Genomic DNA, 25,072 nt, shown 5'->3' with positions numbered 1-25,072 from the left:
TAGGTTTTCATGATCTGGTTGAGGAGAACACAGCCAACCAAAGCAAACCAAACCCAGACTGCAGCTTGAGCTTGCTGAGGTTTGCTTTGGCCATTAAGGGTGGGGTGGAAGGGTGCTCTTCCTGTGTGGACTGAAGGTTCTGGTGATCCAGAGAAGCAAGGAGGCTGGGACGGAGAGGAGGCTGCATGGCAGGGCTGACCCCGATGAAGATGAAATGAGCTGTGTGGGCAGTGCCGGCCCTGGAGAGAGGCTGGCTCTCATTCTGGAAAGCCCTCCCTGTTCATAGACTTCAGGGCCAGGGCTCACACGGGTCTGGGGATCCCCAAAGGAGCTTCAAAGACATAGTTAGCATTCGTTTCTCTCTTTAAAATAAATACAAATAAATCTTTTTTAAAAAGACAGAGTTACATATAGAGAGAGATGGAGAGAGAGAGAGGTCTTACATCCGCTGGTTCACTCCCCAAATGGCCACAATGGCTGGAGCTGAGCCGATCCAGAACAAGGAGCCTCTTGCAGGTCTCCCGTGTGGGTGCAGGGGCCCAAGGACTTGGGCCATCCTCAGCTGCTTTCCCAGGCACATTAGCAAGTGGAACTGGATCAGAGGAAGAGAAGCCAGGACTCGAACCAGTGCCCATGTGAGATGCCAGTGCTGCAGGCTGGGGCATTAACCCACTGTGCCACAGCACCGGCCTCCAGCATTCATCTCTTGCACCTTCCTCATGTGCCCTTGCCGCAGCGTGGGCTACTCTACTCCAACCATAGGGCCAACTTGATCAAGTAAACTCTCCTTACCACAGCCCCACAACCCCTCCTCTCTCCCTCCTCCGTGCCCGTCCACACTGTCCAGTGCCGTCTCAGCCACTGAGCTCCTGCTTGACCCCTGCACTCTTTGCCACCTCTCACCCTTGTCTGCTTCCTTTTCCATGAATTCTCCCCACTCCTGTTCCCCCAGCACTCAGAAACAATATCGTCCTTCACTGTCCCCCTGTGGTCCCTCAGCTCCCAGGTCCTCTGCCAGCAGAGCCCTGGTCACATGGTGGTGCCTCTGTCCCTTGTGTGCCTGGCCTCCCCACCAGGGCATAACCTCCTTACAAGTGGGACTGTGTGTTTTCCACCATGGTGTCACTGAGAGCAGTGCACCTGCTGGCACCAGTTATAGCCTCCAACAGGAGGCATGCTGGTCACTAAGTGTCAGGCCCCAAACTGAAGAGACAGGGTCCTGAACTTCAGCCCAATGTCCCCTGCCAAGCCACAGAGCCCACCTGTGCATCCAATTCTCTATGTAGCATCTCATTCCCTCTCTTGCCCGGCAGGTGCTTGATGTGTCTGGGGCAGATGTGTTGGCTAAGTCAATCACCAACTGCCAGGTGGAGCTTCTGGAAAACTGTGGGCACTCGGTGGTGATGGAGAGACCCAGGAAGACAGCCAAGCTCATGGTCGACTTTCTAGCCTCTGTGCACAACACAGACAACAACAAGAAGCTGGACTGAGGCCCGACTGCAGCCTGCATTCTGCACACGGCATCCGCTCCCCCCTCCTCCAAGCCTGACGCGGCCACCACTCTCAGGGATCCTGCCCCCAAGGTGGTCGGAGCGCCGGCGACCCCGAGGAAAGCCCGTCCTCAATCCCTGGTGTCCATGGTTCCACAGAGCTTGAGGGGCCACAAGGAAATCTCCAAGATCTTTTTCACAAAACAGAAACTCACCTGGAACAAGACAAGAAAACCCAGCCACGAAACCTACCGAGACGTCTTCAAGTTCATATCGCTGACTAGCTTGTCCAAAGCAGCCCCCTTGGACTGAAGTCACGGACGACACTTTGTTTTGAGACATTCCTCACGGACTGAGACTCCAGATACTTCTGTTGCTTCCGCCGTCTTCCCCTGCATGGTCAGTGCCTTCGATAGGAGCGTTAGTCCCCATTCGCTGAACCTTCTTGTTTAAGTCTAACTCAAGTTTTCTGTAAAGAACCCACACGTGATTGCAGCCCATTGGCCCCAGGGCGTGAGGGGAGAGTGGCCAGCTGGAGAACAGGTTTCTGTGTGGAGGGCCGTGAGTCCATCTTGGCCAGCCTGAGCAGTGAAGAACACAGGTGGGTGCTTTGTGGGCCATCCACGAGTCAGGGACGTCGTGAGTGAACCCTGGACAGTCACAGAAGGAAGAACACCTGAACGCCTGGCCGGGTGGGTGTCCCCTGGCTAATGCATTATTTTTAAAAATAGGACTAATAAAGCAATAACGTTCCAGACATCCATCTAAGTGAGCAGACTCAAGTTCCGCACTCGAGAAACTTGTGGGCCTCTTTTGTATTTTGCTGTGCTACTGAAAACCCTTGGATGTGAAAGACGAGTTTGCCAATGGATTCTGTGAATTCTGTGAACAATAACGTGGTTGAAAACAAATCTGAAACAGCTGGAAAACTGACCACATTGACATGAAATGAGTTTAATGAAGTCTCGATCAGCAACATGCAGGTGGTTTCTATTTTGCACTCCAAGTTTAAGTGCAGTTTTGGCGGATTTTCTGTTAACTTTAAAATGTGTTTCCAAGTGCTGCTTGTTCTACATGAGATGGAAATCTGCTTGGATGAGTGATTAGTTTCAACTTAACAAATCATGTTTGCAGTCTTTGCTCAACTGAAAGCACCATCAGTCTGTCACTCTGACTCCTTTCTGTTGTGTTTAGGAGCCATAAACTCCCCAGGAATTTCATTCTTTAAAAGAAGGTCTACAGCCAGGTCGTTCTAAAAATAAAGTGGTTTAAACTTTATAGTTTAAATTGGCACTCAGGACTTGGTCTGAATAATTTATCAGAGAAGAGTGGAACACAGACCTTAAAAACAAGAAGATATGAAAAATGTCACATCAAACTTGTGGGATGTAGCTAAGGCTGTGCACAAAGGGAAATTCATAGGCTTAAATACATGTATCAGAAAGGAAAGACTGAAAATACATTACATTTCCATCTCAAGAAACTAGAAAAGAAACAGGAAATCAAAGCCAGAGAAAACTAGAACAAGTAATACAGATGAAAACAACAATCAGTAGAATAGAAAAGAAAGTAGATATTAGATATTTGACTTGTTCTAATCTCCTGTGCTCACCACAAAATTCTGAGCTTTGTGAGAGAGGGAGTCAGTCTTGCTGGGGCTGGGTGGTGGCAGATGGTTTCCTCAGGATTGCTGCAGAAGTCCTAGTCCTGCCCTGGGATGAGGCTGAGAAACCCCACTGGGGGCAGGAATTCATGTGCTCTGGGTGGGGAAACAGCCGAGGATCACATTGGAGGAAGCTGCTGCACTGTGCCCTCAGTGGGGTCATTTAGGCAGGATATGTGCTGTCCCTCCCAGCCCAGGACAGTGGGCAGGTTCTAGCACACGTCATGGCTCCCACCCCCTCTGCCACAAGAAAGCATTGACTAGAAGTCAATGTGCCAGTCATCTTTTACAGCCCTATTATGTGGGTTTCCAAAGCTCTCTCGTGGTACAATTCTAGCCCCACCAAGAGAGGGGAGGAGAACCCTGGTGCCCCACTTACCACCTTAGTGATTACAACAAGCCAGCCAGTGTCCCACCCCGACGCCAGACCCACTGGGCCCTAGGGCGTGTGCCTTTGATGATGGTCTTGGAAAGAAGAAAGGAATTGGGTCATCATTCTTGCATGACAGCCAGAAACTCGACAGTAACAATGGAAAGCCCCGGGAATCACAGCTGGGCTCTTGATCCTACTGCCTAGAGTTGTTGTCTTCAGGGCTGCTGTAGCTGCAGCCACCACCCCGGACAGGCACTGAAGATGCACACACAGTGGTTAGGACTCCGTTTGCCATCAGTCTGGGCTTCTTGTCCAGGACAGGGATGACACGAGCAGGGACTGGTGTGACATGCACCAGTTTGCTGGCACTGCCTGTTTGTGAGTCCGTGTCTTCCCTTTCTCCATCCCAGGGACCCTTCTCAGCCAATACTGAAGGATTGCAGTGTGTGCGCTGGGCCAGGCTGGAGGACTGAAGCTCACAGCTCCGTGCCTGGTGCAGTTCTGCATGTTTTCCATGCATTGCCTTAGGAAACTTTCAACTCACTGAGGTCTGAACAGCACTGCCCTTTACAGAAAAGGAAGCAGAGGCACAGAGAAGTGTTAAGTCTCGCTCGAGGTCACACAGCAAACACCTAGAGGCAAGTCAGCCCCTCAGTTTGTAATTGAAGGTGTTGTGAAAACAGTGCTTTCAGGGTGAGAGTTTAGCCCGGCAGTTAGGACTGGTTAAGATGCTCACATCCTATATCAGAGCTCCTGGGTTTGATGCCTGGCTGTGCCCCCGACTCCAGCTTTCTGCCAGTGAAGACCCTGGGAGGCAGGAGTGAAGGCTCAGGTAATTGGTTTCTGGGAGTGGGTGTTTGGTGCAGCAGTTAGGATGTCACTTGGGGCACCCACATCCCATACTGGGGAGCGTGGGTTTGAGGACTGGCTCAGCTCCTGATTCCAACTTCCTGCTGATTTAGACCCTAGGAGGCAGCAAATGATGGTCCAAGTAGTTAGGTCCCAGCCACCCATGGAGGAGAATCAGAGGGAGTTCCAGGCTCTTGCCTCCATCTGGCCCAGACCCAGCTGTCATGGACATATGAAATAGCAGATAGAATAACTCTGTCTCTCTCTTCCTTTCAAGTAAATAAACAATTTTTGAATTAAAAAGTAGGGGCCAGTGCTGTGGCATAGCGGGTGAAGCCGCTGCCTGCAATGCCAGCATCCCCATATGGGTGCCGGTTCAAGTGCTGGCTGCTCCACTTCTGACCCAGCTCTCTGCTATGGCCAGGGAAAGTAGTGGAAGATGGCCCAAGTCCTTGGGGCCCTGCACGGTGTGGGAGACCCAGAACAAGCTCTGGGCCCCTGGCTTTGGATCGGCCCAGCTCTGGCTGTTGTGAGCATTTGGGAAATGGACCAGCAGATGGAAGACCTCTCCCCTCCTCCTTGCAACTCTGCCTTTCAAATAAATAAATAAATCTTAATAAATAATTAGGCCCCTGCCAGCCACATGGGAGACCTGGCCTGAGTTTCCAGCTCCCAGCTTCAGCCCAGCCCAGCCCTGACTGTTGTGGGCATTTGAGGGGTGAACCAGTGGATGGATCTTTGTCAAATAAATAAAAATTACAAACAAAACATTGCTTTCACTGGTTCAAATGAGCCCTCCCATGCAACCTACCAATCAAGCCTAGGGCCCTGTTGGCTCACTTGGACTGGCCTGAATGCAGGTGCTTTAGCAACTGATGGCTGAGGCCACACCTCCTGGCATGGGCCTCGGTCATTCCTTCAGCATAGTTAAGGGCCTCCAGCCTCCTGATGGGGTGGAAGCGGAGCTCACAGGATGCTGCCTTCCTTCTGCCAGGGGCAGACCAAGGCACAGATTGCCCTCCTCATTCCTGCCTCTTGAATAACCAGGACTGGTTTCTTGCCCACCCTGGAAGGTCTCATTCACCACGTGGGTACCCCTCCTTTCCCCCATTCTCTGGTGTTTGTCCAAAGCAGTTTCCGCTTTGAGAGGCCCTGGCTCAGTCTCCTTGTCTCTCTGGGGTCAGGCGTGGAAAGCTGACACACGGTGTGCCCTGTTCCTCCCAGCTGCACAAGGCTCTGCTGGGGTCAGCTCAGGCGCCTTGAAGGGGATCCAACTGGCCAGGGACTTTCTCAATGCCTTCGGACACATTGGGGGTTGAGTTTTTCTCAAAATTTCTTAAAGAACGACCTCCCATCTTCTGGTTCACTTTCCAAATGCCTGCAACAACCCATGTAGGTGGCAGTTATTTGAGCCATCACCACTGCACATTAGCAGGGAGCTGGAATGAGAAGTGGAGGCAGGACTCAACCCCAGGCACTGATGTGGGGTGCCAGTGTCCCAAGCAGTGCCTTATCTGCTGTACCAAATGCCCCTCCTGGGAAGACGGGGTTCTGACAGTTCATTGACGAGAGACCAAAGCCGCTGGACGGCAATGACTGTTGTCCGCGGCTGGCTCCTGGGGAGGCGCTGCCTGGACATTCACAGAGCGTAGGCGCACGGTCCCTCTCCCAAGCTCTCAGGGCCAGGTGGCGTCAGAACTCAGAGATGTTCCAATTCAGAAATGTCTGCAGGTGTCCACACAAAGCATATCACCCCCGCGGTGGGTATGGGGTCCTCCCTCACCATCAGATACGCCCACACTTCTGCCAGGCACGATGCGCAGGCGCACACCCACCGCCAGTGGGCCAGAAGCTGCACACAGCCTCTCCTTAGCTCAAGTTGAGCATCGGTTTGATTTCCGGGTTTAGGATTGCAGATAAGGGGTGGGGCCCTGCCTCTCGTTCCCCTCTCCCACCCTTGGGGGGCGGGGGGGCGTTACACTGAGGAAGTGGCTGTTCTTCCACTGGGGAAGGATAGAGCAGCCAGCACATGGTGTGGGCCACAGCTCCCTCTTGTGCCTGACTCTCAGTAGCGGGTCCTGATTTTACTGAATAGTGTTGTGACAGTGATCACCGTCTCTTTAAAATAAATCAGAATGAACGCTAATGACTTGCAAGTCTCCTACACCCTCCACACAGCCCACCCTTCACATCTGTGTGCACACACACCTGTAGAGAGGATTCATTTTTTACAGAAATGGGGGTCAAGCTGGATGTCACCCTCCCCTTGCTCTACTCATTCGTCTACCTGGGGGAGGCGGAATAGAACCTTCTGTGCTGGGGCCTGTGACTTCTCAAATGACCTAACTTCTGTAGCTCCGTTTTCCTCGTCTGTGAAAGGGGGTGGTAAGAGTGACATCGCACAGCCAATGGGGTACTGTGCGCAAGCAGTCTGGCGCCTGGCAGGTCTCCCTAACCAGAAGCATTGGCCGCAGTTCCACAGCTTTGAACTTGTGATCATGATCACTTTCTCTGTCCTGTCTCCAATCTGCGGACATAAGTGGGTGCGATTCCCATTGGCTGGCTGGATGGGTGGGTGGAGATGCATGGGGCTGGAATACCAGTTGAGAAAGCGCCCCACCTCTTACAACATCCGCTTGGTGTTGGTTAGCAAGGCCCAGCGAGGAGCCCCATGGCAGAGGGGAGGCATGGCCCTGACACTCTCTTGGCTGCCTTGTCTTCCAGGAACACGAAGTGCTCAGATCTGCCCCAGCAACTTGGCTCTGAGTCACAGAGACACACAGGGTCTCCCAAGTGGCCCCTGGAGAGACAACTCACTCCATCCAACGCAGTTCAGGGCAACTTTACAAAGTCTGAGGCATTTTTGTGTTCGTGTTTAAAGACTTATTTATTTGGGAGAGAGAAAGAGAGCTTCTGTCTGTTGTTTCACTCCCCCAAACCCCTGCAGTAGCCAAAGCTGCACCAGGACAAAGCCAGCAGCCAGGAATTCAGTCTGAGTCGCGTACCTGAGTGGCAGGGGACTAAGTATTTGGGCCATCATCTGCTGCCTCCCAGGCACATTAGCAGGAAGCTGGCTTGGAAGCAGAGTAGCCAGCACTCCAGTAGGGGATGCCGGTATCCCAAGTGGCAGCTTACCCTGCTGTGCCACAATGGCCGCCCCTGTGTGTCTTGATTTGGACTGATGTTGGGATTATGTCACCGGGAAGGAAAAGCCCCCATCCCGAATCTCTGGGAGGGAGCTTCAGAAGGTGGTTTCCTTTGGCCATGGAAGAGGCGGAAGGGAGACCTAGTTTTCATGAAGTCACCCTCCACGTCTTTGAAATGGATGCTAGAAGCTTTAGTACCTATTTTAAGAGTAACCTTTAACTAAAAATCAAGTTACCCACCCATATCTTTATCCTTCAAAGGAATCCGTTTAGTCCTCAACTCTGGAATAGCAAACAGCACTGACAGACATTTTGGGCGATGGGGAAGGTATTTCTGTTACCGGGAGTTCCGTCCCTGTCCCGCTGCCAATCACAAAAACAAGGACAGGGTTTGGGATGAGGGAAAGGGAACTTTCATCCACTGACAGCCGGGAGGGTGCCAGGTCTCCAGGTCTTCAGGTCGACCACCTCGTAACTGAGGGTGTTGGTGGGGGGAAGGGGGATTAAACAAGGCTCCGGGGAAGCGGATGCTGGGGTGTCGAAATCGCCAAGGAGCCGCGGGGCTCAGGTGTTAGGGCCAAGGCCTGTCGCCAGACCCAGGGTGGCCTTTGAGGTCTGCAGGGGGTGTGGTGGGTGACACCTGGTTAGGTCGGCGGCTCTGCACAGGAAGCTGAGACAAGGAACATGCAACGTGTGCATCAGGACATGGGCAGGGGGAAGCCAGCCGTCCAGCTCTGAAGCATCGGCCTCCCGGCCTTCCCTTTAGCCTAAGCAGTTACAGTGGCCTGTTATTTTATACCTGGGTACACCTCACTGTCGGGGTTTGGTGCAGGAGGAGGGTGAAGGTTACCCAAGGTTCTTTGAACCCCCAAATACGTGAGCTGTCCTTGCTTTTCTTTTTTCCTTTATTTAATTCATTTTGAAAGACAGAGAGAGAGAGAGAGACAGAGAATCTTCTGCTGGTTGACTTCCCAAATGCCCACAACAGCCAGCGCTCGGTCAGGCTAAAGCCAGGAGCCAGGAATCCAGTCTGGGTCTCCCACGTGAGTGGCAGGGACCCAAGTATGTGCCAAGCACCCGCCCCACTGCTCTGGAATTTGTGGCCCGCGGGCTGGCAGGCTGTGTTTACCAGGCGGCAGGAGGACAGGGACTCTCATGCCGAGTGTTTCCTGGGTGGCAGACACTTTGTACTGCCTACTCACAACCCGGTGGGGTAGATGCTACTGATCTCTACTCCATGGGAGAGACTAGGAAGCTGGATAAGTGGCAAAGGATGTTTGGAAGTGTGTTATGGCAGCTTCTGAAATCCAAGCTTTTTTTTTTTTTTTGAGAAAGAAAGTGCCACTGTGTCTGAGGTCTGCATTGAATTTTTCCATGTCTTTCTCATGTGGACCAAGCCCTGTCTCCTCTGAAGGAGAAGAAAGGGACGCAGGAGCCACATGACGGGGGAGCACGGCCACGGCCAAGGCCAAGGCCAAGGCCAAGGCCAAGGCCAAGGCCTGAGGTTTCAGGAACCAGCAGAGGGTGGAAATCTGAGAATAGCAATGAGGGAGAAGGGCCTCACTGACCCAGGCTCAGGCTTGGCTGTGCAAGGCAACACTGGCCGCCCCACACTCCCAACCAAAGCAGGATCAGCATCTCTCGTTTATGAACGAATGCATTCTGTGAATGCATGCTGAGTGGGTGCACTGGCAGCGCTGAGCCAACGCAGACAAGGCCCTGTCCTCAGGGGGCTTATGCTGCAGCTTCCCTCCCACCCAATCCTCAGTGCAGCGGGGAGAGCGCCGGCTAGAACCTGACAGCCCGTTCCACCACTTCTCACTGCGTCGTCTTGGGCAAATCGCTTAGCCTATCTGTGCTTCAGTTTTCACTCCTGCATGGTTATAATAGCTACCTCAGGACTGTGAGGTGGTTCCACAAGGTGACCTGTGTAGAATTTTTTGCATAGTGCCTGGCGCACATTAAGCACTTGAGAAATACTCACCGTTGTTATTATTGTTTTTGTTATTATTAAATAAGTCCACCGAATTCCCAGCACCCAGAATTCCCAGCACCTAGGGCTGGCACTGTGGGGCAGCAACGGACGCTGGCATCCCACGTCAGAGCACTGCTCTGACTCCTGGCTGCTCTGCTTCTGATCCAGCTCCCTGCTAATGCATCTGAGAACTCAGCAGATGATGGCCTGGGTCCTTGGGCTGCTGTCACCGGTGTGGGAGACCCAGACGGAGTTCTGGGCTTTTGGTGTCCGCCTAGTGGCTGTTGTGGCAATTCGGGGCGAGAACCAAGGAGTGGAAGATCTCTCTTTCACTCTGCCTTTCCAAATCATAAATCTGAAAAAAAATAAAAATAAAAAATAAAAAGGCCGGCGCCGCGGCTCACTAGGCTAATCCTCCGCCTAGCGGCGCCGGCACACCGGGTTCCAGTCCCGGTCGGGGCGCCGGATTCTGTCCCGGTTGCCCCTCTTCCAGGCCAGCTCTCTGCTGTGGCCCGGGAGTGCAGTGGAGGATGGCCCAGGTGCCTGGGCCCTGCACCCCATGGGAGACCAGGAAAAGCACCTGGCTCCTGGCTCCTGCCTTCGGATCAGCGCGCTGGCCGCGGCGGCCATTGGAGGGTAAACCAACGGCAAAGGAAGACCTTTCTCTCTGTCTCTCTCTCTCACTGTCCACTCTGCCTGTCAAAAAATAAAAAATAAAAAAATAAAAAAAAACCACAGACAAGAATAGTGCTGAGTGCACAACAGGCACTCAGCGCGGTGTTAGTGAACAAACGTATGGATGAAGCTTGGCTTACGTTTGCAAACAGGACCAGGTGGGTCTTTTCGTGTCCACTCAGAGCACCTCCTATGTGCTGGCAACCACAGGGGACACTGAGGGAAGGTGCTGTCCGTCTTTGGGAGGTGCTGGGTACAGCAGAAGTTAAGCAGCGGAGATGCTAGACATCTACTGGCTGAAAAACCGAATGCATGAATAAATGAATGCCATGAAGCACTCTGCGGGGCTGCATACACACACCTCACGACCCGCACTCCGAGCACCCGGGGCGCCCCCAGGTTTCTCCCGAGTGGACACCAGAGGGCGCTGAGCTCCGCAGGGCTCACATCCCGAGGAGGATTCACCCATGGGTCCTGGGGCGGACGCCGCGCGGTGACGTCACATCCGCCAGGACGGCACGCTTCCGGGGGCGGGACAGGAACAAGCCAAACGAAAACTTACCGGGAGTTTGCCGGGCCCAGGCGCTGGCAGTCCCTTAGGGGCTCCAGACCTTGGCGGATATTCGGAGCGAACCCGGAGTCAGAGGAGGAGTCTTGCTCGTCCAACCGAGAGCAGGTAGGCGGAAGCCCTGGGGCGGCTGTTGTGTTCCGGACGTGCGCTCAGTCGGCCGCGCGGGTGTCCCCGGGCGCGTGCGCCGGGGTAGAGCGACCGGGAGGGAGGAGCCAGGCCGGAGGAGGTGCTGGGGGGCTCCAGCCGATCGTCCTCCCCGGTGTCGGTCTCGGCCGCGCCGGGCGGCCGGGAGGACTAAGCGGGCCCAGGGGACAGTGTGCTGCATCAGCGGCGGTCGCCACTTGGAAACGATGGAAAACGCAGGTCCCTAAGTCGCTGGGGGTTGATTTGTTGAAATAATTGAGTGAAAGTGTGGAGACCGCCTGCCGTATGCGGGGCCCTATTGTCGGTCCCTGGAGAAGGGCAGTGAGCCGGACGGAGCCGTGGACACCCTGCCGGGGCAAGGAGAGGAGGAGGGGGAGAGAGAACGTGAATTGCGGGTCTGTTACTAGCTGGCAGACGCCCGGGGTGGGGGGTGGGGGGCGAACAGGGCCCGAGGCGGGGCCGGGGGTCGTCGCGGTGTTAGGATGGGCACCGGGCCACGTGGAGGGGAGTCGGGGAGGCCTAGAAGGAGGCGGCGGGAGGAAGGGCGGTGCGTAACTGGCGGGAGAGCCTGGTGCGTGCGCGGCCCGTGTGCTGGAAGGGACGAGTGCGGGCCGTGGCGGGAGCAGCGGTGCGGGGTGCGGGAAGGGCCTCCCGGCAGGCGCACCCGGAGTCTGGCCTCGCTCTAGACAGATCCGGAGAGTGGGGTCTGGTAGATTCTGTGGCTGCGGGGGAGGGGCACAGGGGCGGAATCGGAGACCCTTGGTACCGACAGAGCAGTTTCTAGGCTTCCCTGCCGCCCCTGAGAAGGCTGGCTTCAGAGGGGAAGTGGACCGTGACTCCAGGCGTGCTTCCGTTTGGTGGCGGGCCTGGGGGCCGTGCCAGGCTCATCTTTACTTTCAGAACAGCCTGCAGAGGGCGCTGGTGTCACTGAGGAGTCCGGTTTTTGGCGAGCTCATGTGTTCCATGAGTTTGGAGAGGTGTTTTGTTTTGTTTGTTTGTTTCTTTTTTTTTTGGTAATATATGTGTAAGGTAAAACATCGTTTGATCCATTGTTTTTTTTTTATTTATTTTTATTTTTTGACAGGCAGAGTGGACAGTGAGAGAGAGAGACAGAGAGAAAGGTCTTCCTTTGCCATTGGTTCACCCTCCAATGGCCACCATGGCTGGCGCGCTGCGGCCGGCGCACCGCGCTGATCCAAAGCCAGGAGCCAGGTGCTTTTCCTGGTCTCCCATGGGGTGCAGGGCCCAAGCACCTGGGCCATCCTCCACTGCACTCCCGGGCCACAGCAGAGAGCTGGCCTGGAAGAGGGGCAACCGGGACAGAATCCGGCGCCCCGACCGGGACTAGAACCCGGTGTGCCGGCGCCGCAAGGCGGAGGATTAGCCTAGTGAGCCGCGGCGCTGGCCTGATCCATTGTTGTGTGCAGTTAGGTGGCATTAAGTGCATTCTGACTGTTGGGCAGCCACCATCGGTATCCATCTCCCAAATGCCCAGGGTCAGCAACTCCTTCGAAGCACTTGGAAATACTTGAGAAAGCACCTGTCATGTGCCAGGCACTGAAAGAAGTAGATGCGATTTTTGCTGTTTTTGCGCTTCTGGTTAGGCGGGGCTCTGGGGGCAGGTGGACGGTCACTGTGCTGTCCTGAAGCCAGAGGCGCAGTTGAACATAGGGTCCCCCGCTGCCGCCGTTCTCTGAGCTCTGTGTCCTCCAAGCCAGACACAGAAAATGCTGAGGTCTGTTGAATGGATGTGTGGATGGAGCTCCTGCCGTCCGGCTTGTGCTTGTCTCTGGGCTCTTCGTCTGGAAATGGGCCTGAACCTGAGAGGTTTTGAAAATGCTCGTCTGGATCTCTGTGACCTTGGCTTAGTTCTTCTCTGTGCTTGGGCCTCAGTTTCTGGGTCTCGGCAGCGGGGAGCCCAGATACTAAGCAAACAAGCAGTGTCAAGACGTCCTATAACGTGAGCATTCCCGAGAGGGCGGCAGAAGGGCTCGAGGGGGAGGCCGGGGGAAGAGGAACTGGAGGGCAGCACTCTGCGGGCCTCGAGCGTGCTCTGAGTTCTCGGAAGGCCCAGACCTCAGCAATGGCTCTGAGTGCCCATTCCAGGAATTCCTCAGTCTCTCACGGAGCTGCCAGGTGGTCCTGCCCAGACCTGACCCTGGACCGAGAGCAGGTTCACCTGGAAGGGGGGCAGCCAGCTGCTTGTTCGTGCTCTGGGCTGACTCAGAGTAAACCAGAAAGGGGCCCGCAGGTCTCAGGTTTGGCTCCTTTATGTTTTCATTTTTTTCCTCTGGATCCAGAGGCACCATTCCAGGGCAGTCTTGCCATGGCAGAGTAGGTAGAGCCTGGGCCAGGCGCTAGCCATGAGGGTGGTAATAGTGTCTGCCTCATAAAATCGCTTTGAAGGCGCAGAAGCTAAGGCATGTGCAGTGCGTAGTGCACACTGGGTGCTTAGTAAGGAGAAATGGGAGCTGGCTTGTTACTGAGGTGGAAGTGAGGGCAGTGGTCTGGCATATTGAACAATATAGCAGCTTCCTTGTATCTGTGGGGTGACCTGCATTTGACCAGAATTAGATAAGTTGCTGTCCTAAGAAGTCACTTTAAAATAAGTCATATTCTTATTAAAAGTGTGAAAAATAGCATTTTAATTTTTAAAGGTTATTTATTTGGAGGCAGAGTGATGGAGAAGAGGGGAGAGACAAAGAGAGCTCTTAGCTGTTGATTTGCTCCACCCCGAATTGCTGCAACAGCCAGGGCTGGGCTGGGCAGGAGCCAGGAGTAGCAGAGGCCCAAGCACTTTAGCCATCCTCTGCTCCTTTCCCAGGCGCATTAGCAGGAACCTGGATCAGAAACAGGGTTGCTGGGGTTCAAACTGGTGCTCCAATATGGGATGCTGGCATTGCAGGTGGCAGCTTAACCAGCTATACCACGATGCTGGCCCCAAGAGCACATGTCTTGGTAATCTCCATCCCTCTTGACTTGCTGTAGGTGTGATCAGCATTGGAAAGGATGGAATTCGAAGAGAGCTGGTCTCAAAGAATAATGCGCATAGATCCCTCCGACTACCACTACATGAAAGTCTGCCTGTGAGTTCAGTCTCCTAAGTTCTATTTTAAATTACTTTTTAATAGACTTGAGCAGCATAAAATTTAACATAATGATGTCTCCCTCTTTCTTTTTTTCTTTGTAATATTCCTTGCAGAGAATTTGAAGAACACGGAATTGGACTGAACGCTGCACAGTTCAAGCAGCTGCTTGTCTCAGCCCTGCAGGAGCTGTTTGGGGAGGTAGGGAGTCACTAGATGCAGTGGACAGTCTGACGTTTCTTTGTAAGAAATACAGAAAGAACACTTTCCAAATGTTATTTTAAAACTGGATTTGGAATCGCAGAAGCTGACTTAGAAATCAAGAATTTGGAGCAGGTTTGTTCTAATGTGCCTTCTATTTGACAAGGATCTTGTTAGACAGATGTTGTGTTCCAGCTCAGAGATACTCAAGGTATGGTCCCAACTTGACAGCCTGCAATCTGTTAGGTTTATTTGTTTGCCAGTCTTCAAGATAGGAGTTCACACCAGAACCAGCATGCTACTTCCGTTGATGAGAAAGCTTGTAAGAAGGTGCGAGTAAACGAAACATGCAGTTGCTGTTCATTCTCACAGACCAGCACCTGGTCAGCTTGTCTTAGCATTCAGTTGAGAACAGAAATAGAAATCTGAAAGCTAAGCGAGAAGACAAGACAGGATTCTCAGCAAACTACTTCCTGGTTCATGTATTGTATCAAAATTTGCTAAGTTCCTTAGAAAATATAAAACTTGTGCTCTGTAAAAAACCTTGCTAAGAGGGTGAAAACACAAATTACAGACAGAAAAGTGGTGTTAATAGATAAGTTTATTTTGGTGCAAAAAATTTTGAAATCCATGCATGGTTTGTCCATAATAGGCATTTTCCATGAACTTTTTGAACTTCCCTTGTGTTTACAAAGCACATATCCAGCAAAGGACTCAAATCTAGAATGTAGAAAGAGCTCTGAAGACTTCATAGTAGGTGTGGATGTTACAGTGTGGTGTGTTGATCTGCTGCTTAGGACGCTTGCATCCCATATGCAAGGGCCTGAGATCTAGTCCCGCCCTGCTTCCCATCAGGCTCCCTCTAGCGCGCCTGGGAGGAAGCAGATGATGGCTGAAGTACTTGGTCCCGTGCTACAGTGTGGGAAACCCGGATGAAGTTCCTGACTCCTGACATTGTCCTGTCCAGCTCCGGCTGTTGCAGGCATTGGGGAGTGAACTAGCAGATGCAAAGTCTCTCACTCTGTCTCCTTCTGTCACTCTGCCTTTCAAATAAATAAATCTTTAAACAACAACAACAAAAACTTAATAGTAAATAACCTAACAGTCAAACTAGAAAGTGAACAAAAACCATGAAAAGACATCTCACTAAAGAGGATGTGCATTTGGCAAAAGCAGCTGAAAAGATGTTTAACCTTACCTATTAAGGAAATGCATGATAAAAACACAATGCGAAATCAGTGTGTACCTGGCAGAATGAATGAAGTAGAAAAAGCAGTAATACTAAATGCTGACAAGGAAGCAGAGAAATTGGGTCCCTCATGTGAACTGCAGCTGCTCCGCTGTGTGCTTTAGCAGCTTCTGGAGAAAACTGAGCAAGCACCTACCTCCCAGCCCCGACAGAGCACTCCTGCGCACTTACTCTGGAGCAGTGCAGCTTGTATGTGCAGATGTTCCAAAACCTAGACACACCTCGGCTGTCCTGCAGTGGATGAATGAATGAACTATGGCACAGTCCTACTGTGAAGTATACTCAGTGGTAAAAAAGGATTAACTGTTGATGCACACAGCTTGAATTTCCAGAGAATGATGCTGAGTTAAGAAAGTTATCCTGGAATATTATACACTCTTGAAATAGCATCATCATATGATTTGGAGAAAGATCAGTGGTTGCCAGAGTTTAGGGACAGAGTGGGGGGGGGGGGGCCACGAGGTGTGGCTATAAAGGGGTTGGAGTGAGGGGATCTTGAAAGGTTCAGTTTTTTTGTCCTAATTGTGGTGGTAGTTACATGAAGCTACCTGTGAACTACATACAACTAGCAAATACAAGTCTGTGTATAACTGGTACAGTATGAATTGAATCTGTATTGTACCAGTACCATTTTCCTGGTTTTGAGACTGTGCTGTGGTCATACAAGACCCTGACATTGTGGGGAGGTGAGGTGAAGGGTGCTTGGAACCTCCTTGTACATTCCTCCGTAATATTCCCTGAGTCTATAATTTTTCTAGATAAATTTTTTAAAACCTGTGCACCTTCTATGTCAGGTATGAAACCTGATTCCTGGATCTATACCTGTAAACAGATGTGACCTCTGCCTCACAGTCTAGTGCTCATGGTTCTGAGATAGGAAAACGTGTCCAGCACTGACAGTGAGGAGGAGGCGGAGGAGGAAGAGTGGTGTCCAGTGGGGGAAGAGCACAGCGAGCAGATTGAGCCTCATGGTGAGGATCTGGGAAGAGCAGGTTAAACCAAGGTGAGGAGGCATCAGCACATGAAGAGGTTTGAGAGGAGCATTCTAGGCAGGGGAGCGGTAAGACAACTCAGTGCCAGCACCACTGAATACAATGCTGCTTTTCAAAGGTGGCTCAATTATTTGGGTCCCTGTCACCCCTGTGGCAGACCTGGAAGAAGCTCCTGGCTTCCTTAACTGTAACAGCCACCTGGGGAGTAAACCAGCCAATGGGAGCTCTCCCTCTCCTTCCTTCTCTGTCCCTGTAACTCTTTCAGATACCTAAAATACTTCCTTTTTTTTTTTAAAGATTGGTGTTTGTTGTAGAGGAGAAAGACTCAAAGAATGGACAGGGTTAGTTGTTAGAGTTGAAGAGTAATGATGATAATAGTCTGCTGATAGCGTCCCCTCATATGTAGGTTGGTGCCGCCCTGCCCTTCGACGTCCTCACCTACGAAGAGAAGACCTTGAAGGCCATCTTGAGAGTATGTAACAGGTACGGCAGCTAGTGGGGCATTTCTGGTCTAACAGGGCAGGAAGGCTGGTGGGGAGGTAGAGCAAAGATGCTTTCTTCTGAGAATGAGAAGAACGTGGTTGTGTGTTCTGAGCAACTTCTGGGAGTTTGAACTGGAGTGGATATGAACGTTCACGGCCAGCTGCTGACCGTCTGTAGAGAGGAATGTGGGATTTGGTAATAGTTAGAGGGCTTCTCGTTTGCTGGGATGACTACAAAGTCAGAAATGTGCATTTTAGAAACAGTCTTACTGGAGGTTCAATGATTCTCTGTGACACATTATGCTTTTTATTTTGGGTTGGTAGGGGTTGTTGATTTATTTAAATGAGGCTTTCTAGTAAGAAAGCAGCCATTGGAGGGGCCACGCAGACAGAAGTGCTGGGGAGGTAATGTGGGGACAGAGCTTTATTTATGTTTCCTTGATCTTTCTGCAGTGGTTTTGTCAAATTGTGGAGCTCTCTGACCATGTTAGGATCCTATAAAGGCAACAAGTGTGCTTTCCGAGTGATTCAGGTAAACCATCCCCTCACGTACCCTACAAGGCTGCGTGGCGGTGAGCTGCTTTTCAGCGTGTGTGAGGGAACTTCAAAAAGTGTATAGAAAAAGAAAAAGGTTGATTTAGGTGCAAGACGTTTTGAAATGCATGCCCAGCTTCTGCATCGCACTCATTCCCCACTGGCTTTCTGAGGTGTCCTCGTGTGCTTCCTTCTTGAGCTCGAACAAAACTGGGCTGGTTACCGCCATCTGGCTAGGAAGAAGCACAGAGTCCTGCAGTGACATGGGAAAGGGGAGAGGGTCGGGGATAGATTCGGACTCTTGTGATAAAGGCTTCATGTTTCCTTTAATGCTGATGCCTCGTGTGCTAGGTGGTGGTCTGTTGTGTCTGAGCTTCTGACCACTTGTGTAGCTGAGGATGCCCGTGACAGCGCCCTGCCTCGGCTTTGTTTACCCTGTGAGTGCCGTCTCCTCACGAGGCTGTGTTAACCCTTTGTCTGTCTTGTAGGTTTCTCCATTTCTCCTTGCGTTATCTGGTAATAGTAGGGAGCTCGTGTTGGATTGAAATGTCAAGTGCAGACACCTTCTTCTGCTGTCAGAATATTCTTTGGCGCCCACCTAGCACCTGAAGGCAGAAGCAAGCCAAGAGCCACTGTGGGTGCTGAAGATGTTCCCCGTGATCTGCAGCTGTCGCCTTTGGTGGGGTCAGCTGCGGCGGAGCGTCTGCCTGAGTCGCCCTGTGCTGAGCGGGCAGCGCTGCGAGTGCGTGCACATCCGAGTTGGAGACCGGGCTGAACTGAGCAGGGCTTTCACTCAGAGCGACGTGGCTGCCTTCTCGGAATTAACGGGAGACGTCAATCCTTTGCACGTAAACGAAGAGTTTGCGAAGCACACCAGGTTTGGGAAGGCGATTGTGCATGGGGTGTTGATCACTGGACTCATCTCAGCGCTCCTGGGCACAAAGATGCCAGGGCCCGGCTGTGTGTTTCTTTCCCAGGAAATTCACTTTCCAGCGCCTTTATATGTCGGAGAAGTTGTTTTGGCGTCGGCGGAAGTGAAGAAACTGAAGCGGTTCATTGCTGTCGTTGCAGTGTCGTGTCGTGTAGTAGAAAGTAAAAAGACCGTTATGGAAGGCTTGGTGAAAGTCATGGTCCCAGAAGCTCCCAGATCCTGAAGTAGGTGTGCAAAGGTGCAAGTTCACACCCAAGAGCTGCAGTTATTAAAAAGCACCTGGCTTAACAGGGACTGTCTCTCTTCCCCGGGGGTGGCCTGTGTTAGGGGAGGGGTGTTCGAATGTGCGCTTTCCAGCTTGGCCACAAGTGCCACAGGCCAGAGTCTGTGCCCCAATCCATCACCTGCCGAGACTTGCAAACTGAAAAACTCCCGGGAAGGTTATTCATCTAAGGCTCAGCTTTGTGAATTTCAAACCCAGACGTGCGTTTGTTAGCACGAGTGTGCCCTTGTCTGTGCAGGAGTTTCTCACAGACGTCGCTAGTGGCATGCAGTAATAGGAGGTGGGTCATTTCTGAACATGTACTCTTTACCAGAAGTATTCCTGGGCCCTGGCTTTCAGTCATTTTGGGGTCAGAGTTCATAAATGTGACTGTTCACAACAAGACGACTTCCTGTCCACCTTCAGTGGGACCCACCTTTCAGGTTTCCTGTTACTGCAGAAGGGTTCATGTGCGGACTTGGACTTGGTTGTAAAAGCTGCCTGATTTATTAAGGGGTAGGGACACACACCACGTTGGGGTTAACGTGGGAGAGGATGGACACAGAGAGGTAGACGTGGGGCTGACCTGGGGGTGAGGTCGGCCCTGCTTACAGTGGAGCACATAACAGGCCAGTCTTTGAGGGTGATAGGCAGTCTCTGTTAGTACTCTGGGCAGATAATCAATGCAGAGTTTTCATTTTAGGAGTCCAGATTTTTGCCCTTAAAAATGTGCCTGTGTTTCCTGTTGTATAAGTATATGCCTGTTGTAAAGAAAAGAAGAAGTTAAGAAAAATATGATGAAGGCCACAAATGCAAAATTCTTAAGAGTTTGGGGATACTGAAGGGGAAACGCACCTGATGGGTTAATATCAAGTGCTTAGCACCAACACCGCCAATGCTTTTAAGATGAGAGCCTACAGCACCCTCCAGGTGGCCCACCTGTACAGCCTTCAGATGCTAACTCTGCTGCTAGATGTTTTGATTAAGGTGATCAGGTGTAACTGGTTGGTTCTGTCAGATTTCCTGGGATAGAGATTTTATTCCTGCTGGTGGTAAAGTAGATTTTTCAATTTTGGAGTTTTTTTTTTTTTACAAAAAGGGGAGCAGTTGAATTGATTACTAGAAGTAATCATTCTATTCACTAGAGGGCAGGGATGCATATAAAGTGAATACTTTAAAACTGAGCTCGTCACTGTGGCATAGCGAGTTAAGCTGCTGCCTGTAGCACCGACATCCCATATAGGCGCTGGTTTGAGTCCCAGCAGCTCCACTTCCAGTCCAGCTCCCTGCTAATGCACCTGGGAAAACAGCAGAAGATAGCCCAAATATTTGAGCCCCTGCACCCATGTGGGAGACCTGGATGAAGCTGCTGGCTTCGGCCTAGCCCAGCCCTGGCCATGGCCATTTAGGGTGTGCACCAGTGGATGCAAGATTTTTTGTCCCTCCCTCTCTGTAACTCTGTCACAAATAAATACTTTATTTTTTAAGAAAAAACTGTATAATGCTATTCCATGCTGCAGTTTATGAAGGTGGGAACAAAATGCTCAAGTCAACGTGAGGAGCCAGGGTGCTGTTGTGAGTCCCGGAATGGGCAGCTCGTGCAGGCTCAGGTGCTCCTGAAGAAGACATTTATAGGTAAACCACTAGATGTGCCAAGAATGTTACAGTAACAAAAGAAGACAGAACTCCAGACCGGGACCGCTTGCTCCTGGGGAGCCTGTTCCTTGGGCCTGGCAGCAGCCTTAGAATCATGGAGTCCACAGGTGGAGGGGGGGTGATCACAACATCAATACTCGGAGTGGGTGGTTTTCCTCACCCAGGGAGCCAGTTCTCTGCATTGATGCTAATCCTTGAAACAGCTCTGTGAAGTTAGTGTCCTGTTGTATAGGCATGGAGTTAGAATGATGCTGTGTGACTTACCCAGGGTTGTGCCCCTAATAGTGGTAGAGTTGGGGGTTCCAGCAAGGCCTTGCCTGGCTTCCAAGCCATTCTTTTGCCATCACCCTGTGGATCTTAAAATGTTTCCGTTACTGGAGCGCTGTCATGTTCTATAATGGTGCCTTGTTATGTGGCATTAAAAGCAATTAATTGGAATCATTCTGTAGAATTGATACATTCAGAACATTCTAGATCTTATTTCTTGCTCTCCTTGTGCCTTTTTTTTTTTAAGTATCTGAAATTTGAAGTTTTTATTTTTATTTTTATTTATTTTTAACGTGGAGAGTGAGAGAGAGAGAGAGAGAAAGGTCTTCCTTTTTGCCATTGGTTCACCCTCCAGTGGCCACCGCAGCCGGCGCCGCACCAATCCGAAGGCAGGAGCCAGGTGCTTCTCCTGGTCTCCCATGGGGTGCAGGGCCCAAGCACTTGGGCCATCCTCCACTGTACTCCCTGGCCACAGCAGAGAGCTGGCCTGGAAGAGGGGCAACCGGGCCAGAATCCGGCGCCCCGATCAGGACTAGAACCCGGTGTGCCGGCGCCGCAAGGCGGAGGATTAGCCTATTGAGCCACGGCGCCAGCCAATGCTTTTCATATATACTATTACTGGATGGCTTTCATCTGTGCCTCTCACCTCCCCACCCGTTTTCTAAGTTGACAGTGGATATTTGTCTTCAGAGCAGAATTGGTTAAAGAGATAGTCTAAAGAGAGAAAGTTACATGTAGGCCAAGTATGGGCAGAGAAAGCAGCTGTTAACTGCTGTGGCTTTCAAAAGTCGCTTCTCTGTGTGAGCACTTCAGCCTTTTTTATGCTCCCTAGGAGTTAGGGTCTTTGATCTCTGTACGTCAATAAAAGTTGAAATAGGGAAGTAGACAAGAAGTTACTGATGCATCTCAGTAAATGATGATTTTTCGTTTTCACCCAGAGCTGAGAGACTCTGAAGCCACTCACGCTTTGTTAAAGCTGACTATAAGGAAAAACAGCCAAGTGACCTCATTTTGAGCCAAAAAGGATGTCTGCTAATGCAGGCTTGGGAGAGCCTTAGATTAGGAAGTCCTCTCCCAGGTAACAGATGTGGCTGTGACTGTACCAGGTCACATGTGGGAATGAGTACAAAAGTAGTGACTGGAGGATCAGGCCAGGTTGTGCCAGCACTTTCCGCACAGGGGCATTCTAAGACTGCGGAAAGAAATACTGATCTTCAGCAATTTCAGCCTAATGTACTGGAAAATTGCTTAACAGATTTTTATATTCTGTTAGAAGCATTTCCATATCAGTGAGATGTCAGTCATTTCCCTCTTTTCGAAGAGCGGATCTTGAGTGGCAGCAGGGGAATGCCTCTGCACAGCCACCATCTGTCTTGTGGGCCTGACGTGCACATTCATCTAGAAGAAAGAGTGGCTAAATGCACACCGTACCTCGTAGGTAAGTGCAGGTCTTCATTTTCTGCTGAATTATTAGTCGTTTTTCTTTTGTGTTCTTAGAATATGATTCAGAGACCAATTTACTCCCAAAGAAAATTGCTGCTAAATTATATCTATTAAGTTTTTATATTAAAACCTGTCCTACCAAGGGTTGACTGCGCCATTGTGAACGCTCATGTGTTGGCATAATTTATTAACTAGCTCTGTCAGCAGAGTGAGGGCACTGCTGAATGACGGGCCATGTGTGAGTACTATCTCCAAGGTCCAGATGTTTCACTTCTTTGTTCTCTGTGCCTTCATCTGGGTCACGAGTTCAGCAGAGACATGAATTCTGAGCATTTGGATAGAAATTTCAGGTTGGAGCAAAATCACCTGCCAGAAGAAATGATTTAAGTTCAAAATCATCAGAAACCTACAACTAATATTTGCATATGTAAGAAAAAAAATGAATAGAAGGCTCCCAAAACAAGTTATTTCCACTAGTGAGTGAGTTACAAAGCAGTTCAAATGACCTTCTTAGAAACCCAGAAAAAATTCCCCAGTGATGTGATGGAAAGTATCAGCACATAAAGGAAGTGAGAATAGGGGCTGAATTTTGATGGTGTATTGGCAGGTCATGAATATTTCAAGAGAGACCATCACTCTTACTTTGGGGGCCATGCTGGTTAAGAGACACTTCATCACGAGCTTCTAGGATTTGATTTTGTAGAACGGTTGCCAGGCCCCCCAAGTCCTCACTGAAACTCATTATCTTCAATCAATCTGGCCAAACATGGAGTTGTTAGATAAACAACCTGTCAGCCATCCAAACACTTGGCAAACAATGATGAATATTTTTTTTTCCAGCTAGCCCTGAGTGGTTGTGTACATGGCCAAGACTGAGGTTGCTGTATTCCTCATTAGTTTAGCCAGCCAGAGACTGCAAGTAAAGCTGATTTGATTCAGAAGCCTGTGGTCTGGGGAGGGTTTCCCCACATTCAGCCTGCCCCACTACACTGACCACATGGCGGGGCAGGTGGCGTGGCACAGTGGGCTAAGCTGCCGTGTGAGACGCTGGCATCCCACGTTGGTGTATGTGGCTTGAGGACTAGGCGCGCTCTGCGTCAGCTGAGTCTTGCTAAGGCCTTGGGAGGCAGTGATGATGGCCCAAGGACCTGGCCACAGTGGGAGTTCTTGGCTCCTGGTTTCCGCCTTACCTGGCCCTGGCTGTTGTAGATCCTCGGGGAGTGGACCAGCAAATCGAAGATCTCTGTCTCTCCCTCTCTGTCCCTCTGCCTTTCAAATTAATAAAAAGGGAAAAGAAACACAGAAACGTGCTTCAACTTCAGCCAAATGGACGTCGAGGCGTTCCTGGAATTTGGGGCTTGGATCCCAGTAAGTCAAGGATCCTCAGGGGGTCGCTGACACAGCGCGGATTTGAATGGATGAGAACTGAAGCTCGCAGCACTGTTTGTTCTAAAAGGCTTCCTTCTCCAGGAAAAATTTCCTGAGAGAAGACTAGATTGAGAGTGTATTTCAGGCTACATTCCATCAAATACCTAATTTCTCACTTCCTTAGCAAGGAAGACGAGGTGAACTCTGAGCTTCACTTCTAACTCTTCAGGTCTCTTCCCTTCCAGAAAGTGTGCGAATCTGTTTCATTGAACAGCTCTCTCTCCCTGTGTGGTTCTGCATGGGAGCTGCTCTGCTGTGCATTCTCTCTACCAGTCTCCCCAGGTCATTACCCATGTCACTCCTGGATTCAGCCTCTGATTCCAGCTTTCTTTCTTTTTTTTTTTTTATTTTTTTATTTTTATTTTTGACAGGCAGAGTGGACAGTGAGAGAGAGAGACAGAGAGAGAAAGGTCTTCCTTTGCCGTTGGTTCACCCTCCAATGGCCGCCGCTGCAGCCGGCGCACCGCACTGATCCGATGGCAGGATCCAGGATCCAGGTGCTTTTTCCTGGTCTCCCATGGGGTGCAGGGCCCAAGCACCTGGGCCATCCTCCACTGCACTCCCTGGCCATAGCAGAGAGCTGGCCTGGAAGAGGGGCAACCGGGACAGAATCCGGTGCCCCAAGCGGGACTAGAACCCGGTGTGCCGGCGCCGCAAGGTGGAGGATTAGCCTATTGAGCCACGGCGCCGGCCGTGATTCCAGCTTTCTGAAGATGTGCACCCCAGGAGGCAGCAGGTAATGGCTTAAGTAGTTGAGTCCCTGCCACCCACATGGGAGTCCTGGGTTGAGTTCTGGGCTCCTAATTTTGGCCTGGTGCAGCCTTAGCTCATTTATGGAATGAGCCTGGGAGATAAGTCTGTCTGCTTTTTGTTTGTTTGTTTCGTTTTGTTTTTGTTTTTGTTTTTGTTTTTAAGATAGAGAAAGGTCTGCCATCAGCTGGTTCACTCACCAAATGTCCGCAACAGCTGGAGTTGGGCCGATCCGAAGCCAGGAGCCAGGAGCTTCCTCCAGCTCTCCCATGCAGGTCCAGGGGCCCAAGAGCTTGGGCTGTCATCCACTGCTTTCCCAGGCCATAGCAAAGAGCTGTTTCAGAAGTGGAGCTGCCGAGACTCCAACCGGTGCCCATATGGGATGCCAGCACTGCAGGCTGTGGCTTTACCCATTCCACCATAGTGCTGGTCCTGTCTATCTGCCTTTCAAATAATTTTCAAAATCCACAGGGTTGAGGCTTTCATTATCTCAGTTTTGTAGATGAAGCTAAAGTGAAGCGAGGTCAGGACTGAACCCTGAGAAGTTTCCTCAGATCCTGGGTTCTCAACCATGACCAGCACTCTTTAGCTTCCTTTTCTTTTTTCTTTTCTTTTCTTTTTTTTTTTTTTTTTTTTTGAGATTTATTTATTTTTTGAAAGAGTTACAGAGAGGCAGAAGCAGAGATAGAGGGATCTTCCATCCGCTGGTTTACTCCCTACATGGCCACAATGGCTGGAGTTGCGCCAATGCAAAGCTGGGAGCCTCCTCCGGGTCTCTCACGTGGGTGCAGGGGCCCAAGGACTTGGGCCATCTTCCACTACTTTCCCAGGCCATAGCAGAGAGCTGGATGGAAAGTGGAGCAGCCAAGACTCGAACCAGTGCTTATGTGGGATGCCCACGCAGC

General features: G+C 51.0%; 3 protein-coding genes and 1 long non-coding RNA gene across 10 annotated transcripts in view; 3 read left to right on the top strand and 1 right to left on the bottom strand.

Annotated features, from left to right (window-relative positions):
* Window positions 1-2,783, top strand: part of ABHD6 (abhydrolase domain containing 6, acylglycerol lipase) — a 76,677-nt gene extending 73,894 nt beyond the window's left edge. For all 4 annotated transcript variants that reach the window (XM_051851522.2, XM_008260839.4, XM_008260838.4 and 1 more), the window contains one exon: window positions 1,314-2,783. In XM_051851522.2, the coding sequence (XP_051707482.1) occupies window positions 1,314-1,490 (177 nt within the window). In that variant the 3' untranslated portion in view covers window positions 1,491-2,783. The remainder of the gene's footprint in view (window positions 1-1,313) is intronic.
* A 5,625-nt stretch (window positions 2,784-8,408) lies between these two features.
* LOC127492327 (uncharacterized) lies at window positions 8,409-10,865 on the bottom strand. Its single transcript, XR_007921560.2, has 3 exons — window positions 10,734-10,865; window positions 10,312-10,467; window positions 8,409-9,851 (listed from the first exon to the last, which is right to left on the bottom strand). It is a non-coding gene; the product is annotated as an uncharacterized lncRNA (long non-coding RNA).
* Window positions 10,673-20,117, top strand: RPP14 (ribonuclease P/MRP subunit p14). Of its 4 annotated transcripts, none has more exons than XM_008260841.4 (6): window positions 10,673-10,847; window positions 13,875-13,972; window positions 14,089-14,173; window positions 16,821-16,897; window positions 17,350-17,428; window positions 17,919-20,117. In XM_008260841.4, the coding sequence occupies exons 2-6, from the start codon at window positions 13,896-13,898 to the stop codon at window positions 17,973-17,975; spliced, it is 375 nt and encodes a 124-aa protein (XP_008259063.2). In that variant the 5' UTR covers window positions 10,673-10,847; window positions 13,875-13,895; the 3' UTR covers window positions 17,976-20,117. The 4 variants fall into 4 exon arrangements, with proteins under 4 accessions (XP_008259063.2, XP_002713450.3, XP_069906776.1 ...); XM_002713404.5 differs by having other exon boundaries at window positions 10,840-11,101; XM_070050675.1 differs by lacking the exon at window positions 10,673-10,847 and adding an exon at window positions 10,863-11,105.
* On the top strand, window positions 18,078-20,117 carry HTD2 (hydroxyacyl-thioester dehydratase type 2). The gene has a single exon (XM_002713273.5). The coding sequence runs from the start codon at window positions 18,078-18,080 to the stop codon at window positions 18,582-18,584; it is 507 nt and encodes a 168-aa protein (XP_002713319.2). The 3' UTR covers window positions 18,585-20,117.
* Window positions 20,118-25,072: the final 4,955 nt, after the last annotated feature.

This window comes from Oryctolagus cuniculus, chromosome 10 (genome assembly GCF_964237555.1).
Source record: "Oryctolagus cuniculus chromosome 10, mOryCun1.1, whole genome shotgun sequence".
NCBI lineage: Eukaryota > Metazoa > Chordata > Mammalia > Lagomorpha > Leporidae > Oryctolagus > Oryctolagus cuniculus.
The sequence above is the reverse complement of the archived record's forward strand: the minus strand, read 5'-3'. Positions and strand labels throughout refer to the sequence as shown.